General features: G+C 47.2%; 1 protein-coding gene across 1 annotated transcript in view; it reads right to left on the reverse strand.

Annotated features, from left to right (window-relative positions):
• Positions 1 to 17,252, reverse strand: part of PLPP4 (phospholipid phosphatase 4) — a 146,630-nt gene that overhangs the window by 73,841 nt on the left and 55,537 nt on the right. Inside the window, exons 2-3 of the mRNA XM_005890174.2 lie at positions 10,427 to 10,535; positions 2,501 to 2,591 (exon numbers count right to left, since the gene is read on the reverse strand). Coding sequence (XP_005890236.1) covers positions 2,501 to 2,591; positions 10,427 to 10,535 — 200 coding nt within the window. The remainder of the gene's footprint in view (positions 1 to 2,500; positions 2,592 to 10,426; positions 10,536 to 17,252) is intronic.

Below are 17,252 nucleotides of genomic sequence, written 5' to 3' on the forward strand. Positions count from 1 at the left end.
CAAGTGGCCTGTATTGAGGGCACTCCTGCTTACAAGCAACCCCAGAGGATTAGAGGGCTTTTGTTGCTGTCACTTTTGTTGTTGTTGGGAATTCAACATTGCAGTCCTTCAAACACAGGGTTTTCTATTAACACCAACTTGGCCGTTCTGCAGCCAAATCCCTGGGTGCGGCGAGCCTTACTTGCACACGAACAGATGCACAGAGTGGGCTGCTGTGGACAGGCATCTCAGGGGCGTTCTTAGGGTCCAGGTCTGCTGAAGACGTCTGGGTAAAGAAGGGACCTCAGACCAAACCACCCTCACTGAGAAAGTCCTGAATTCCAGATAATGGAGAAAAAGCTACACCTAGCTTTCTGTCCTTGGTTTTGAAAGATCATTCCCTCCAGCCCCTTCCAAGACTTCCTAAAAGTGGCAACTTTTTTTTTTTTTTAATTGTGTACAAAGGGAGGTTCTTCATCATTTTTACAAGGCAGCCTCTCATTTATTTAGGCAAACAGAATATCCAATTAACTCCACCTTCTCTGTTAACAGGCCAGGTATGGTGTACAATTTTGAAGTGTCATCCTAAGGGAGATTTAGCTGAGAGTGAAAAGGTCTAGAGAAAGTAACTGTAAGCTCCTCAAGGCCATAACAATCTCCCAGCTCCAAAAGCAGCCAGTAAATTATAACTGAAACCATGAAAGACAGTTCCTACCCACAGCCATACATCTCGGGACTCAGTGTCAGGGGAGCAGCTAGAATAACAAGTGAGGCAAAAAGATTTCCAGGTCAGCTGAGAGGGGCTCCCAATGGGACATTTGGGAACCACAGTAGTATCCGTCCAAATGCTGACACAGCTGCTTGAGCCTCAAGAGGGAGGGCACCTACACCCTTCCTGGAAAACCTGACTTTTCCATCACCTCAGCTGAAGAGACAGAGACCATGTGATGACCAGAGCCTCAAACCTCAGGTGAGCAGCCTGGGGAACACACCTGTCTTCAAGCAGAGCATCCACAGGCTGGCCAGAGACTCGGGACTTTTGCATCCAGGCTTGAGATTTGAGTCAAGTCCAGAGTCTCCGCCTGGGAAGTCTGGACCACAAGACGCAGTGACACTGGGAGGTGGCACTGGAGCTGAGCAGTCACGCAGGCGTGGGGCAGGGGCACCCGCCACTGCAAGCCCAAGCCTCACACAGACCAAGATGCAGGCAGCAGGGACAACGTCTTCACAGGAGACTGAGGCAGGGAATGAGAGGAGAGGAAGGACGCATCACAGAGAAGAGGGGGCATAAACTGACAGGGCGCCTCCACCCCTCTTGGCCTGGATCCCTATTCCATCCCCATGAGGGTTTCCCTCTGATTCTTGAAGTTCTGTAAGATTGCTTGTTATAGTCCTATAACCAAACCTCTAATTTATTCAATCCAATTTGAGAGGAATTCTGTTCTTTTCAACTACACAGAGCCTAACCAAAGCCTGGCTATGTCAGAAACGGTCCCAGTCCTTCCACTGCTCTGCACACCCTAGAACTCACCCCACCCTCCTTCCCTTACAAAGAACAGGGAAGACCCTAGTTTGCTATGTTTTTCATTTCCTCAAAGTCCAGTAATTGACAAACACCATCTTCAGTGAAGAATCTCATATTCCAGATTTACTACCTTACTGAACGGTGAGCCTACACAACACACCAACAACACAGCGTGTGTGAGGGTTTGGATAACGTCAAGGCGTCATGTCAGAAAAGAAACCCAATCCAGTTTTCCTGATGACCAAAAAGCTAAAACCCTGGCTTCCGGGGAGTTTATTTTGCTAAACAAGCCAAACAGTTCTGCTTTTTCTTCATGCTGTTGTTTACTTTGTCTTTTGATTAATATGTAGATCAGAAAAAAAAATGGATTTAACCCTAAAATTATCAAACTCCTGTCACACGCAGATACGGCTCAGCTTAGGGAGAATTTATAAGCATCATGTCATACTCAATGGCAAAGATGGTAGCATTCTTTACATAATAACAACTGATTAACTGCCAAAGTGTCCCCACAGTGGTGATGGGTTATGGAGCTTGTTTCCAACTGATATTAAATTTTACATCTGCTTTTCCACATTTTTGCTTCCAGTCAATGGTGACTGGTCCAGGAGTCTGTGGTTGATGTCTGAATTGCCCCAAATGGGGCCCTATTAGCCACAAATGTGGGGTTGGACAGTCAGCGGTGACAAAGCTTCAGATTCACTTTGCCTTACAGCCAAGAGCTGTCCTTTCAGTTTGCTTAGGAAGCACAGAGCTCTGGAGAGGAGCCCGAAACGCATTTTCAGCACAAGGGACAGCGGCGATGGGCTGGCCCACAGATGAGCTACTTACCAAGCACTGGCTCTTTAAAAGGGCTAAACGTTTACCTTGTCTTGTGTCTACCAAGCTTAATTTGACCAAGAGAAAAATCAGTTGAGTGCAACTGAGATTTTAGAAATCTGGTAATCTAATCAAGTTCAGCCCCATCCCCTAAAGCAGGAACTGGGAATACTCTACCTAGGAAGGCTTCCTTAATTTCAGTCTTGTCTGTCCGCCGGATAATTTTCACCACACAAATAACAGCCAGAGGTGTGAGGAAAGAAATTGCCTGGAAGAAATAACAAATAATCCCTTATGAAGGCAGTAGTTTGCTATCAGAGAGCAGATTGATAATTAGTTCCAGTTAGCTTCCTTTGGATTCACTAGTTGAATGATCTCACTGAACTCTTGACCTCATACTAAGAAGGATTTATATCTATACTGAGAGATTCCACAGACTTGAAAAATCAGAGGTCTGATTATGGGTTATAATTGATTTGTAATTGCTGTGAGTCACGTTTAAAGTGGTGGCTTTTTAAACGAAAAGAAGAGTCTATAATTACAGTGACATCTTTGGTAGTAACCCTCCTCCCATCCTCCCCTGTGGAGGGATGGAAGAACCCTTGGCCTCCCATCCCCAGCGCTCTGGCCACATGGGAACACGTGGGATTTGCTTGGAGTCTATTGATTCATTCCCCTTTGGTATTCTTTGGTTGAATACTCATTTCCGCTGCAAAGCAGAGGTTAGTCCCTTCACATGAAGTCTCTCCTCTTCTCTTCTTCCATCCCCTTTCCTCTGCTAGACCAAAGCACTCAGGAGTACAGTATGCACTTAACAAATCAAGCTGTTGGGATTCAGATGCAAACAACTCTTATCACTGAACCTTCTACGAGGCAGGAGCCATGTTTAGGCACCATCCAGTACTGGGGTCTCTTAAATCCTCTCTTAAAATTGTGACAATCTTTGCCAGGCTTGGGGACTATGTGATGTGCCCAAGGACACAGCTGGGAAGTAACAAGATGGGATTCAGAGGCCAGGTTTTCTGCCTCCCATATCTAGTCTTTACTCAGCATTCTATAATTAGTACTTTTTCCCCCTAACATTCCAATGATCAAAAAAAAAGGTATTGGATTGGCCAAAAAGCTCATTCATTTGGGGGTTTCATTCTGTCTTACCAAAAAACCTGAACGAACTTTTTGGCATACAATATTTGTTACATCCTTATGATTATAACATCTCAGGATAGCAATCAAAAGGGATTAACTATCTCACAAGTCTGCAGCTGGGCTCACAGACGATGGTGGGAGGCGTGGGCATGGGAGATGGTAACTGTTAACCAACAGTGTTCACAATTTGGGAAGTCTCCACCTGGGTGCTAATCAATGTTGCTTTTTGGAAAGGAGGCTTTCTAACAGGACTAAGGCATGGCTGGACGATACTTTCCTTTGTTAAAAAAAACACCAGAATTCCTCTAAATGCACACAGTCTATAAAAATAATTGGAGATGTCCTAGACATGCAAGAACCAGACCGCGAGAGCTCAGAGCATCTTGGGAACTCCTCTTCAGGAGCAATATTCACAGACAGTTCATGAGACAGGAGAAAACCCTTCTCCTTACAGGCTGGTTCCTTTCTGACCACAAACGGTAGAAACCAGCTTGATGAGCCTCCTTATTGGCCATGGCCCTGAACAACTTAACATCAGTAAGTCCTGTCGCCATGGAGGGTGTTCAGAAGAGTGTGGCCCAGGTTTTAGGACAGCTGCACAAAAGGAGATTCAGAACTGGAGCAGAGAAGCAGAGGATTCACCCAGGGTGACTGAAAAAGGCAACACTCACTTGTGAGGGAAGAGTTCCAGCAAGTCTATGAGTCTACACCAGTGCCTGGGGGTCTCTTCACCTGCAGCATTTGTTACAAGGCTCCTCAGACCCTCTTCTAGGACAGGTCTGGAATCCACATTGTGTAACAAGCACCTCAAATGACTCTGATGACTGAGAAGCACTTCATCAGTTCTGATTCACACATTCCGTGTTTAGAGAGTGCTGGCTGAAGCGCCATCTTACCTAAGTCTAAAGTTAAGCTTAAGGTCAAAGAAGTCCTGGGCTTTTGGTTTCCTCTCACTTTGGGCACTACAGACCAGCCACTGCCCTCAAAGAGGAGAGAGCAGCTCACTGAACAGTGAACAGTACTGCAGCAACCCCACAAACAGTCAAACCATAAATATGAGAACAATAGTGAACTGAAGATGTGCTGTGTGCTGTGCTTAGCTGCTCAGTCGTGTCTGACCCTTTGTGACCCCATGGACTGTAGCCCTCCAGGCTCCTTTATCCATGAGGATTCTCCATTCTAGTGGAAGTAATGATAGCTTTCCTCTGCTTGGGCTCTAAAATCACTGTGGATGGTGACTGCAGTCAGGAAATCAGAAGAAGTTTGCTTCTTGGCAGGAAAGCTATGACAAACCTAGACAGTGTGTTGAAAAGTAGACATTACTCTGCCGACAAAGGTTCACATAGTCAAGGCTATGGTCTTCCCAGTGATCATGCACAGTTGTGAGAGTTGGACCATAAAGAAGGTAGAGTGCCGAAGAATTAATGCGTTCGAACTGTGGTGCTGGAGAAGACTTCTGAGAGTCCCTTGGACAGCAAGGAAATCAAACCAGTCAATCTTAAGGGAAATCAACCCTGAATACTTGCTGGAAGGACTGATGCTGAAGCTGAAACTCCAGTATTTTGGTCACCTGATGCTGGAAAGATTAAGACCAGAAGGAGAAGAGGGTGTCAGACGATGAGGTGGCTGGATGGCATCACCGAAGCAATGGACATGAACTTGGAAAACTCTGGGAGATGTGAGGGACAGGGAGGCCTGGCGTGCTGTGGTCCATGGGATCACAAAGAGTTGGACATGACTGGGCAATTGAACAACAACAACATATGCAGAAACACACACACACACGTATATGTGTATGCTTTTGGTGGCTTCTCTGGTGGCTCAGATGGTAAAGAATCTGCCTGCAATGCAGGAGATCTAGGTTCAATCGCTGGGTCAGGAAGATTCCATGGAGAAAGGAATGGCTACCCATTCCAGTATTTTTGCCTGGAGAATTCCATGGACAGATTAGCCTGGTGGGCATGAGTCCCTGGGGTCTCAAAGAGTCAGATAAGACTGAGCAACTAAGTATCTTAGCACATATATGCTATTAACATAAAAGGAAAGGAAAGTGAAGTCATTCAGTCGTGTCTGACTCTGTGACCCCATGACCTGTAGCCTACCAGGCTCCTCCATCCATGGGATTTTCCAGGCAAGGGTATGGGAGTGGGTAGCCACTTATTTCTCCAGGGGATCTTCCCGACCCAGGGATTGAACCCGGGTCTCCCACATTGCAGGCAGACACTTTACCATCTGAGCCACCAGAGAAGCCTGCTATTAATATAAGACAATCCCAGAAGGCATAGTCTAAGGTTAGACAGATTTGGAACCCCAGAGAAAATATGATTTGGGAAGACTTCCCCTCCAAGGTTCCAGAGGCTGCCTGCTGGGGATGACCCTGAGCTGGACTGTTCTGACCAAACAGGAGATGGGGCGCCATGTGGGAGCCCCGTGGCTCCAACCAGGAGTGGGAACTGGAGAACACAAGGGCCATACCTTGTGCATCCACCAATGAAAGCAACACAGGACATGCCGTCCGTCCCCAGTCCAGACAATGGGTGACCCCTGGGTGCTGATATAAGGCACTGTGTTGCCAGGATGCTTCTGGGAATCCACCAGGCATGACACCAGACACAAGGCTTGTCTCCAGGGAAGGGCATGAGTGGCCAAGAACTTTTAGCCACCAAGGGGCTTGAAGCCCGGGCACCTGGTGTTCGGATGTTTTAGCCACAGAAGAGCTTGTCAGACAAAACCATGGGCATCCGACAGGAAGGCGTGTGCACTGCACGGCGCTTCTAACAACTCAAGACACACGGCCACCTGGGAAGGGCCCTGCGGTGGGCAAACAATCACGGCCTGTCACTGAGCTGGGAGCGAAGGCTTGTCAAAATGTCTAAAAACTCAACTACCACGAGCCAGCTTGGTCTCTTTTCCTTCCCTCCTCCCCGCAAACTGATTTTATTTTTGTCTTCCTTAGAAGCATCCTATCACAGAATAGAAGCTCCTGTTATTAAATCAACACAGTACCAGTAATACACTACTATTTTTAAGTTAAGAATTTGGGAAACACCTCCTCTTCCCTCAGTTCCCTGAGTCTTGCCTGTCCTTCGAGGGTTTTTCTGTGATGCTGAATGGTCTGACTTGTGTTCATGTCTCTGTTCCCACTAGACCAGAAACCATACCTACTCAGCTCTGCACCTCCACTACACACCGTGCGTGGCTCTAGGAAAGTGCTTCATAACTTTCTGTTGAATTAAGTAATAATTAACTAACTTGAAGTAGTCCATACTCTGCCTGCACCCCTGCCTCCCGCTGCCCCCTTCACCATGCAGTACTCCAAGCAAACTCCCATTCATGGGGCCCCCACAGCCTGGATCCACTGTGTCTTCTTGACACCTGCTCTTCTGTGTGTGACAGGCTGCACTCACCACCTGTCCACCTCCCTTCCACCTCCAAGGAGGCAGCACGGCTGAACGGCTCCAAGAGTGTCTGCACTCTGATCGGCGGCGTTCAGACCCTGGTCCAGCCACTGACGGTTGTAAACCTGGGATAAGCTGTTTAATCTCATGACAGTTTCATTTTCTCCATTGAAATGATGGGATCACAAAAGAGCCAACCTCAAAGGATTCTGAGAGAATTCACTGAGATGCTAGTTGTAAAGTGATGAGCACAGTTACTATATTCAAGAGATGCTAGCTGCTGTCGTGACTACCACGGTGATGAGAAGGAGGAGGACAATGGTGAGGATGGGGATGAACGTCCCTAAAAGTGCACCTGAGCCTCTCCTCCACTCTTTCTCAGATTCCTCTTTGCTTCAGGGTACCACTGCCCCCACGAGCCCTCAGGGGTCAAGTCTTATTTGACTTCACATCACCTGCAATTCCTGTGGCTTTCCTCACCCTGGAAGTGTTCTCTGGACAAAGACACTACAGGCAACAACAGAGAGAAAACTGAAAAGCAATAACGAATACCGAGTAGTCTTTCTACACCAAAAAGCAGGCTTTCAAAGATGCGCTGATACACTCCACATGTTCAGAAAGGAAGCATGGCCTCTTCTGAATCAGGAAGCGGCTGATAGCCTGGGAATATCCAGCAAATGTTAAAGTCAAGTCCCAGTATGTGAGAAGAGAGTTCTCAGCCTTCCTCTCTGGTCCACAGAAGCCCAGGGGCATCCAGGGAAACAAGCTCTTGGAATCTCACGGTCCAACCACACCCAAGTTTCATGTTGACAGATACATTCACCTTAGCTAATGGTGCCAAAGACAGAGAAAATGCCAGGCAGGGCTTCCAGGTGATGTCATTACCATTTACTCCTTACTTAGTTCCCTAACCTTCTGATTATATTTTTGTAACATTTGACCAAGTAGCTCTTTTAAAACAGACATGCACACAAATAAGCATAACTCCAGAAATACTGATTTCGCAAAGAAACCTGGATTCACAGCAGCTGCCTTTAAAAAACACTTTGGTTATTAGAAAGTTAGCAAGTTTGCCTTTAGAGTAAAACATTCTAAACAAAAATAGAGGAGACCCCAGGATTATTTATGTGTTAAATAATGAAACTGGAGCTTTCTAAGGAAGCCAAGCGATTTTTAAAAAACATTGAAAATATGTTCTCTTATACATTCTTTTAGAAACACCATAAGGTTTGTAGAGATCAAAAGCAGACAAATGATATCTTGCATTAAACTCTCAATAAAACCCAGGAGAACAAATCTAATTTATGTGGTGACAAAGCATTTTTCATCTTGCGTTGCACATATTCTAAATGTATCTACTGCTTTCCTTATGTTATTATGGAGCCGCACTAAATCTTCCGACCAAGTGAACGAAATTCATCAACAACTATTAACAAAACAAAAGGTTGAACTTATTTCATTAGGAGATTAGAGGGTATGAATCAGTGTTTGTGGCTGAATCCGCTTCTATTCTCTGAGAATCCCAGCACTGAATAACTCCTTTACTGTCTTCTTTCCTCCACTGCCAACATGCAAATGTGCTCCATCCTATTTGTGTCTGCAGCCAGGATATTTGTGGCATTTGTATCTAGACTTCAAAACAATCCATTGTTCATAAATCTAGGACACAGCCACAGACTCATCACAACATCCCATATGAGCAGTCATCTCCAAATTGGGTTTTACAGCACACAAAATGTGAAATCTTTGAAAATGGGGATAAGTGATAAACAGAAGCTCCTCCTACTAAAACCATGGAGTAAACTAGTGATGCACATGCTAGTTGCTTTATTTCTAGGATTTATGGAAGATGTGAGTTGGAACAGAAATGGAAAAAAAATCTGATTTTACTACACAGATGTAAGGCAATGCCCAACTCACAAGAACCCTACGTTATTCAATTTTCCTGATACTCACAAAAATCTGGTTTATTTTCCAGCAGGAAGGTAATTATGAAAAAGCAATAAAAATAAGACTGATGCTCATGTAGTGTTCTGGACATTTGGGGATGTCTGCAGACATAAAGATCTTTCCAATCATCTTTGAAATAAACATTGGTGATCTTTCCAGTCACTGATGAACAAGATTTCCTCCCCAAATCAGAGGGATTTCTTTCAAAGTGCAAAAATATCCCTCGTGTGCTCTATAAAAGCTCTGGAACACACACCTGAGTTCCCAGAGACAGGACATGTGATGGCCGGTCAATGGGCAAAAACTTCAAGCTACATCCAAAAGCTACATTCTTGTTCTATAACAAGACAAAGCTTCAATATTTCCTCTGCCACAGAAAGGCCTTAAAACAATTCTCCAGGAGCTGGTGAGCCTTAGCAAGGAGTCCTGAACACTCAGCTCCAGACTGCAGGGCAACCTCCTGGCTGACAGCAGGGCTCAGATCTGGCTGCTTGGGTGCAAATCTGGGCTATCCCACTCTCTAGCTTGTGTGGTTTGGGGCAAGCTCTCTCATCTCTCTGGGATGCAGGTCTGCAACTGCAAAATTCAGACAATAATGACATCTTCCTCACTGGGAAACATTTCAGTTCAGTCGCTCAATCATGTCTGACTCTTTGTAACCGCATGGACTGCAGCACGCCAGGCCTCCCTGTCCATCACCAACTCCAGGAGTTTACTCAAACTCATGTCCATTGAGTCGGTGATGCCATCCAGCCATCTCATCCTCTGTCATCCCCTTCTCCTCCCACCCTCAATCAAGGTAAGTCTAAATGAGAAAATCCTCCCTAAGCTTTCAGCAAGTGACCAGCACATAATAATGTTAGCCACTCAGTCGTGTTCCACTCTATACAACGCCATGAGCTATAGCCCGCCAGGCTCCTCTGTCCATAGGATTCTGCAGGCAAGAGTACTGGAGTTGCCATTCCCTTCTTCAGGGGATCTTCTCGACCCAGGGATCAAACCCGGGGCTTGTGCTTTGCAGGTGGATTCTTTACCACCCGAGCCACCAGGAAAACCCATAGTAGGGAAAGTGTAAAAGGTTGTAATCAACATGGAGCAGAATGAAGAGGTAAAAATAGTCCCAATATACCCACCAATTATTTGGGTGTTAGCCCATTTATCCTAGGATCAGAGACACTATCCAGAGTTGAGTCATACACAGTGGTCTCATCACCGGTTAACTGACCAGCCAAACCCAGAAAAGCGGTTAACAGAGCAGCTTAATGGTGTCTGAGGATGGCTAAATCAAGGTCTGCTTTAAAAGAAGATGGAACAGACAACTCTGTTCACTAGTTGCTCATCTTATTCTACTCTAAGTATTTGCAAAGAGTTCAGGTTTAGCTCAAGTAAGCATGGCCCTTCTTTTCCAAAGCCTCAGGCAATTGCTTCTCACATGACCAAGCAGCGAACCCTCCTGATCTGGAATTGAATTTTAATTTGTCGGGCCACTTGCCTCTGTTCTTCAGGCTGCTTGCCGTCATCAGCATGGGGTGGAAAAACAGAAGTGAAAACCCATGTGGCTCACACTCGGGGGAGTGGTCCCATCAACCATGAAATCACCGGTACTTACAAACATGAGGCGGGTGGGGATGTTGTCTGACTGCACCAGAGGATTCTTATAGAGCCAGATCTCTTCTGGCTGGATGACTCTCTGGAAGGGATCCAAAAACTCTGTAAAACTGAAACAAAACAAAGAAAGAGGCATGAGGGCTGAGCACCAGGGAGGAGGCGGCTTACGCAAGAGCTCAGAGTGGACGAACTGGTCCCTGGGGAGGGAAGGACAGGCTGCCCAGCTGATGGGTCTCAGGCAGCTCCAATGGGGGGAAGATGGAAGAATCACCAGGACTGTAGGGTCTTTTTTCACCTCCAGCCTGCAAGGACCAACGGCGGGCATAAGAGAAGAGCTGAGAGGCGGACACACAAAGACCCTAAGAACTCGGGGATCCAAAGGGAACTGGGAGTTGAAGTCCAGAATGGTGGCTCAGACTGGGGCAAGGCCAGGCCAGCAGCCATCTCTGGGGACAAAATGGACTTGAGTTGGAGGAAAGGTGATGGAGCAGCGGGCAGGACCAGAGAAAAGAACCCACGGAGTTCCTCCTCTACGTTACTCCAGATAGCGCCCCTCCACCATCACCACCACCAGGGGGCAGAGCGAGAGAAAGAAGCTTCCAGAAAGGAGAAGGCTGGGACACGAGAGACAGCAGAGGAGAGGAAAGAATGAAGGAAGCGGGAGGGGGATGGGGGACTGCTGTCAAAGAACCAGAAAGCTCTAAGCCTCCGCCTCCCGACCCCTCTCTCACCCTGGGAACCCGCAACACCCAGGTGGATGAAAAGAATCACCACCAAGAGAAAACCTGTGGGGAAGAACAACAGTTTAGCCAGCTTTCAGCCCTTGAGCCCCCTCCCAGCTCTCCAGCCCAGTTCTCCAACTGGTGAATCCAGTTCAGAGTGGCTTCAGATGTGTCTGGGTGAGTCAGGGCTTGTGTGCCAGACTGAGGAATCTGGCTTTTGAACCAAGGAGGAATTTGGCAGAAAAGCATGGAATGAAATGAACAGTGGTGAAGACGGGCATTGGAGCAGAACAGAGGAGGGAGGCAGAGACAGTGAGGAGGTGAGGACAGCTGTCCCAACAAGAGATGCCGGCAGAGAGAAGCAAAAGGCAGGGCAGAAAATGGAAGAACACACACAGGCAGGGGCAGGGGTGACTGGCAGAGCTGATTCCAAGGGCTCCGGCTTGGGCTTTCAGGAAATGGGGTACCATTGCCAAGATGAGGAGGAGGGGAGTTGGGGGATGGGAGTTGGAGGTCAGCAGTCGTCTCATCTAGGAGACCAGCCAGGTGACCAACAGTCCCGGTTTGCCCAGGACTCTCATGGGCAGAATTCCCTCATAGCTCAGTTGGTAAAGAATCCGCCTGCAATGCAGGAGACCCCAGTTCGATTCCTTGGTCGGGAAGATCCCCTGGAGAAGAGATAGGCTACCCACTCCAGTATTCTTGGGCTTCCCTGGTGGCTCAGCTGGTAAAGAATCCACCTGCAATGAGTGAGACCTGGGTTCGATCCCTGGGTTGGCTGGGAAGATCCCCTGGAGAAGAGAAAGACTACCCACTCCAGTATTCTGGCCTGGAGAATTCCATGGACTGTATAGTCCATGGGGTCGCAAAGAGTTGGACATGACTTAGTGACTTTCACTTTCACTCCTGGATTTAGCACTGTAAGTCCTATATCCCAGGAAAACCCCCAATCTCAGAAAAAACCTAGATGGTGGGTCATCTTAAAACCATTCCAGCCCTGGGACAGAGTCAGCAGTCTGAGAGTCTTGGTTTCTACCCTAGATTTGGGGCTTTGCATGATCATTAGTCTGTATGCCCAGCTACATTGGGAGGGTAGGGAGATTGGAGTCACTCTCCAGGGCTATGTCCTCAGAGTCCAGCAGGATGGAATCTCAGTGACTCTCCAGTGACTGCAGAATCTACTGTCTGTTCCAGACTTTGAACAGCTGCTACTGTTAAAAAAAAATACCCTCTGTCTCATCAGCCTCACACTGAATTCCATCATGTCTATATCTAAACGAGACCTAAAATTCAATCTGTCTTTTGTGTCTCTATATCCATGTTCCTCCCTCTCTCTGTCTGTCTCTGTTCCTCTCCTCCTCTCTCTCCCCACAACTGAGGTTTTTTACATTGTAAAACTCTGTCCTTCTGTCCGTGTATTTAAGAAATTTCAAGAAGAAAGTGGTGCTGGCCCCTGACTGTTTCACTCAGCACTCAGCCCAGAACATATCTACTATAGGATCTTACTGCAATGCCCTGAGACCCCTGCATTGATGTGTAAAGTAATTTCTGCTAACAGCCCTCCAAGCCTCCTCCAAGACACAAGGGTGCATGCCATCTGGGTGCTGGGAAACCTGCTTTCTTCCCGAGCTCCACCATTAAGCTGCTCTGGCCTCAGAACAACCCACTTCTCACTGGGCCTCAATGTCCTCACCTGCAACCTGGGTGCGTGAGCGCGTGCATGCTAAGTCGCTTCAGTCATGAACGACTCTTTGCAACCCCATAGACTGCAGCCCACCAGGCTCCTCTGTCCATGGAATTTCCCAGGTAACAATATTGGAGCGGGTTGCCATTCCCTTCTCCAGGGGATCTTCCCAATCCAGCGACTGAATCCTGTCTCTTACATCTCCTGCATTGACAGGTGGGTTCTTTATCATTAGTGCCGCTTGGGAAGCCCCCTACAACATGGGAGGTTGGCTTAGGTCAGAGGTGACAAATGAAGAAGGGTTAGAACTTTTGGAGACACCCTACCCCAGACCTATAGCCTTGGTATGGACTGGGCCTGGTACGTGAATTTTAAAATATTCCCCAGGTGATTCTGAAGGGCCCGGCACTAAACAAGAAAATTCTTCAAGATTCCCAGAACCCTTGTCCACAAGAAGAGGAGACTTAGAAATTTAGCTCTCTACATTAACAATTCTTCCATCTGCTGAAGGACAGGCACTGGAGTCAGTCTCATCCATGTTCAAATCCCAGCCCCTGCTGTGTGGCTCTTAGTGAATTTATTAACATCTCTGAGCCTCAGTCCACCCATCTGTAAAATGGGCACACTTTACAGAGTGGAAATGAAACTTAAATGAACAAATATAAAGTACCTAACAGAGCACAAACAGAAACCAGCATTTTGTCACTCTATCATTTTACTCTAGCCTCCAACTGCAAATTTTTACTAGATAGTTTTCTAGTAAAAAACTGTTCTCTAGACAGTTTTCAGGCTTTCTTTCAGCAGCGGGGAGGTGAGGAGTGGATTTCATTTTGCAACAACCTACTCACTGCACTTGGGTATTTTAAAAGCATTTTAAATATAACTAAGTAAAAAGAATTTTATTTGCAAGTTATTTTAGAGAATAAGTTGGCTTCCCTGGTGGCTCAGATGGTAAGAATCTGCCTGCAATGTGGGAGACCTGGGTTCGATTCCTGGGCCGCAGAGGTCCCCTGGAGGAGGGCATGGTGGCCCACTCCAGTTCTTGCCTGGAAAATTTCATGGACAGAGGAGCCTGGTGGGCTATAGTCCACGTGGTAATAGAAGAGTTAGACATGATGGAGTGACTAACACTTCAAGAATATACTTATGAAACTTAAAGCTTCCAGAATACTCCAATTACTCTGGATGCATAACAAATTACCCCAAAACTTAATGTCTTAAACCATTCGTTTTCTTTTGCTCATGATTTTGTGGACCAGGAAATCGAGACGGGTCCAGCTAGGCAGAGCTCACTTCACGTGGTCACAGAAGTTAGACATCAGCTGGGGCTGCGTCTGAAGGTTTGACCAGGCTGGACCTCAGGATAGTCCCTTACATGGGTGCTGGCTGTCAACCAGGAGCTGCCACCTGGAGCACCGCACACGTCTCTCCAGCACGACAGACTCAGTACGGTCAGAATTTTTCACGGTTGCTGGCTTCCTCCGGAATGCAGGTCTCAGGAGGTCCAGGCAGAAGCTGAATGGCTTTTCTGACCCAGCCTCTGAAGTCCTGTAGCATCACTGGGTAACAGAAGGTCAGCCCCGATACAAGACAGGGGGACTGACTCCACCTCTTGGCAGTGGTGTAGCAGAATCCCATTATGGAAAAGCAGGTAAGATGAGATACAGGGCTGCAGCCGCCTTTCAAATACAATCTGTCACCCGTAGGCTGTCATTGTTATAATGGTCTTGCAGCCCCTACTCTCAGAGACCCCAGAACTCCGATCTCCATTTCCTCTGCACACAGCTGGCCACAGAGCCAAGGAACTGGCACACCACTGAGCCCAGTCCTTCCTCATCTCGTCTGTTGCCCAGGGGACACTATCCCCATGGCGATTTTTTAAAGCCTCGTGCACCCATCCTTTCACATGACTCCTCACCCCACCCTGAGTGGCTGCAGCCAGAACACATCTGTCGAGGAAACTGTATCCTCTGGGAGCAGCACACCAGGAAAGATAGATGTCCCTTCTCCCCGCACACCAGCCACTGGCGTCTGCCTCCGAGAATCCAGTGAGGCAGCTACACAGAGGACGTGAGTTCCAAAATGCAGACGGGAGCAGAGGTGGGCATGCAGTAGAATGGAAAGTTCTAGAAATGTGAAAGGGTGCCCCCAAGAGAGGGCATGCCAGGCCTGGAAACATCCTTCCAGGAACTCTTTGTAAAATGGGTTGGAAAGCAGGAAATGGAACCTTGCTTCCCGGGGAGGAATTCAGGCATGGGATCCAACTGCCTGCTCAGCAGAGCTCACTATGCACTGAGGACCTCCCCTCGGCCCCCCAGCAGCGTGGACGATCAGGGCTTCCCAAACAAGAATGCACCCAGAGAGCTCTTGGGGACTGCTGATACAGCAGGTCCAGGGCTGGCATCTCCAGCAAGCTCCCTAAGGATGCTGATGCTGCTGGTCTGTGGACCAAACCTAGAGTCACAAGAGGCCACCATGTCAGCATCACCTCGGACGGAGCTGTTAAAAATACAGAAACTGGACTTCCCTGGTGGCTTGGTGGTAAGGAGTCCACCTGCCAATGCAGGAAGCATGGGTTTGATCCCTGGTCCGGGAATATCCTACATGTTGCGGAGCAACTAAGCCCGTATGCTACAACTACTGAGCCAGTGTTCGACAGCCAGGGAACTGTAACTACTGAAGCCCTAGCATCACACCCTAGAGCCGTCCTCTGCAAAAAGAGAAGCCACTGCGATGAGAAGCCCACTCACCATGCACCGCAACTAGAGAGTAGCCCCTGCTTGTCTCAACTACAGAAAAGCCCATGTAGCAACTAACACCCAGCACAGCCAAAAAGAAATAAATTATATTTTTAAAATGCAGAAACTTGGGCCCCAGCCCAGATCTGCTGACTCAGAATCTTCATTTTTCACAAGCTTGCTGTGAGCGCTATAGTGGTACAGACAGAGTTCTTGGGGAAAGCCCATGCTTCCCAACTTCAGCCATTTAAGAACCAAGGTGGGGGGTGAAAAAAGAACCAAGGGGGCCAGTTTTGCTTGATGTGCTCTCCACTTGCACTGTGACTTTTCTTCAGACTTTGTAAACTGCAATGAGTTTATTCTAGAAGAAACCTGTTGTCACTGCTGAGTTATGGGATTGGCATTCCTTTTATAAATTGTTGGTAAATGTTAAAAGCAAGCTATTAAATTCTACCTTAATGCTTTAGCCTCTGGGCAGAGGCCGGCCTTCTCTGTGAGGTCAACAAGACCATTCCTTGCAATATGGGAGGATAGAAGGAGAGGAGGCGGGATGCACGAGCCTTCTTCATAATACAGAGTCAGTTGGATCATGTCCACAGATAATGGAAATTCGCTTTGTGAAGCCCCTACCATTATCTCCAGCACCACTTGCACCACAGAAGAGGCAGAAAAAAGATGAAAAGCAAAAATGATAACTCAAAAGCAGAGCAATTGGAGGCCATTCACTACAGAAGAAATAGCCCCACGGGTCTTAGGACCTCCTGCCAGTATCAGCATCATAATGACTTGACTATGCTGATAATCCCAGCACACCCCAGACCAGTATAATGACCGATGTCCTTGCATTTTGAAGAAAACACTGAAGGAAGAGGAGCAACTCTTTGGCCACTGGGAGGTATGTAAACCCACTTCGCTTACTTTTATTTCCAATAAATATAATGCAAAGAAAAACATCTCAATGCCCAGAAAGGGTCTGACAGACCCACCAATGCAGAGTTCCTCATACTCTGAGGCTAAGAATCAAAACTATCCCCTCTGTGAATGGCATTTCTGCATCACCTCAGAGACTCACGAAGAAAGAGTCTTGGTGTGACAATTGGTACCCCAATTCTGTGGCTAAATGCCCCATTTATCCATTTTAAATCCAGACAGGCTTAAAAGTGGAGGGGACTTCGAAGACTTCATCAGACTCAATGACCAAAAGTAAACAGAAAGGAAGAGCAAGAGCTATGAGACAAGGATGGATGTAAATCTAACAAGTCAGAAATACCGTGTATTAATCATTTCAAAGAAAAAGTGTGAGTTAATGAGATCCCATAGGTATGAAAGCAATGTTTTCTGCATTGGTACTGATCAACTCTGATTCAGCATCCAGGACCAGTCTAGTCTCAAAATAACTGACTTCTCCCCCCATCAAATGCAGTCACTGAATCTTCAGTTCAGTTCAGTTCAGTCACTCAGTCATGTCTGACTCTTTGCGATCCCATGAATCGCAGCACACCAGGCCTCCCTGTTCATCACCAACTCCCAGAGTTCACTCAGACTCACGTCCATCGAGCCAGTGATGCCAATCAGCCATCTCATCCTCTGTCGTCCCCTTTTCCTCCTGCCCCCAATCCCTCCCAGCATCAGTATTTTCCAATGAGTCAACTCTTCACATGAGGTGGCCAAAGTACTGGAATT

This window comes from Bos mutus, chromosome 26 (assembly GCF_027580195.1).
Source record: "Bos mutus isolate GX-2022 chromosome 26, NWIPB_WYAK_1.1, whole genome shotgun sequence".
Classification (NCBI taxonomy): Eukaryota; Metazoa; Chordata; class Mammalia; order Artiodactyla; family Bovidae; genus Bos; species Bos mutus.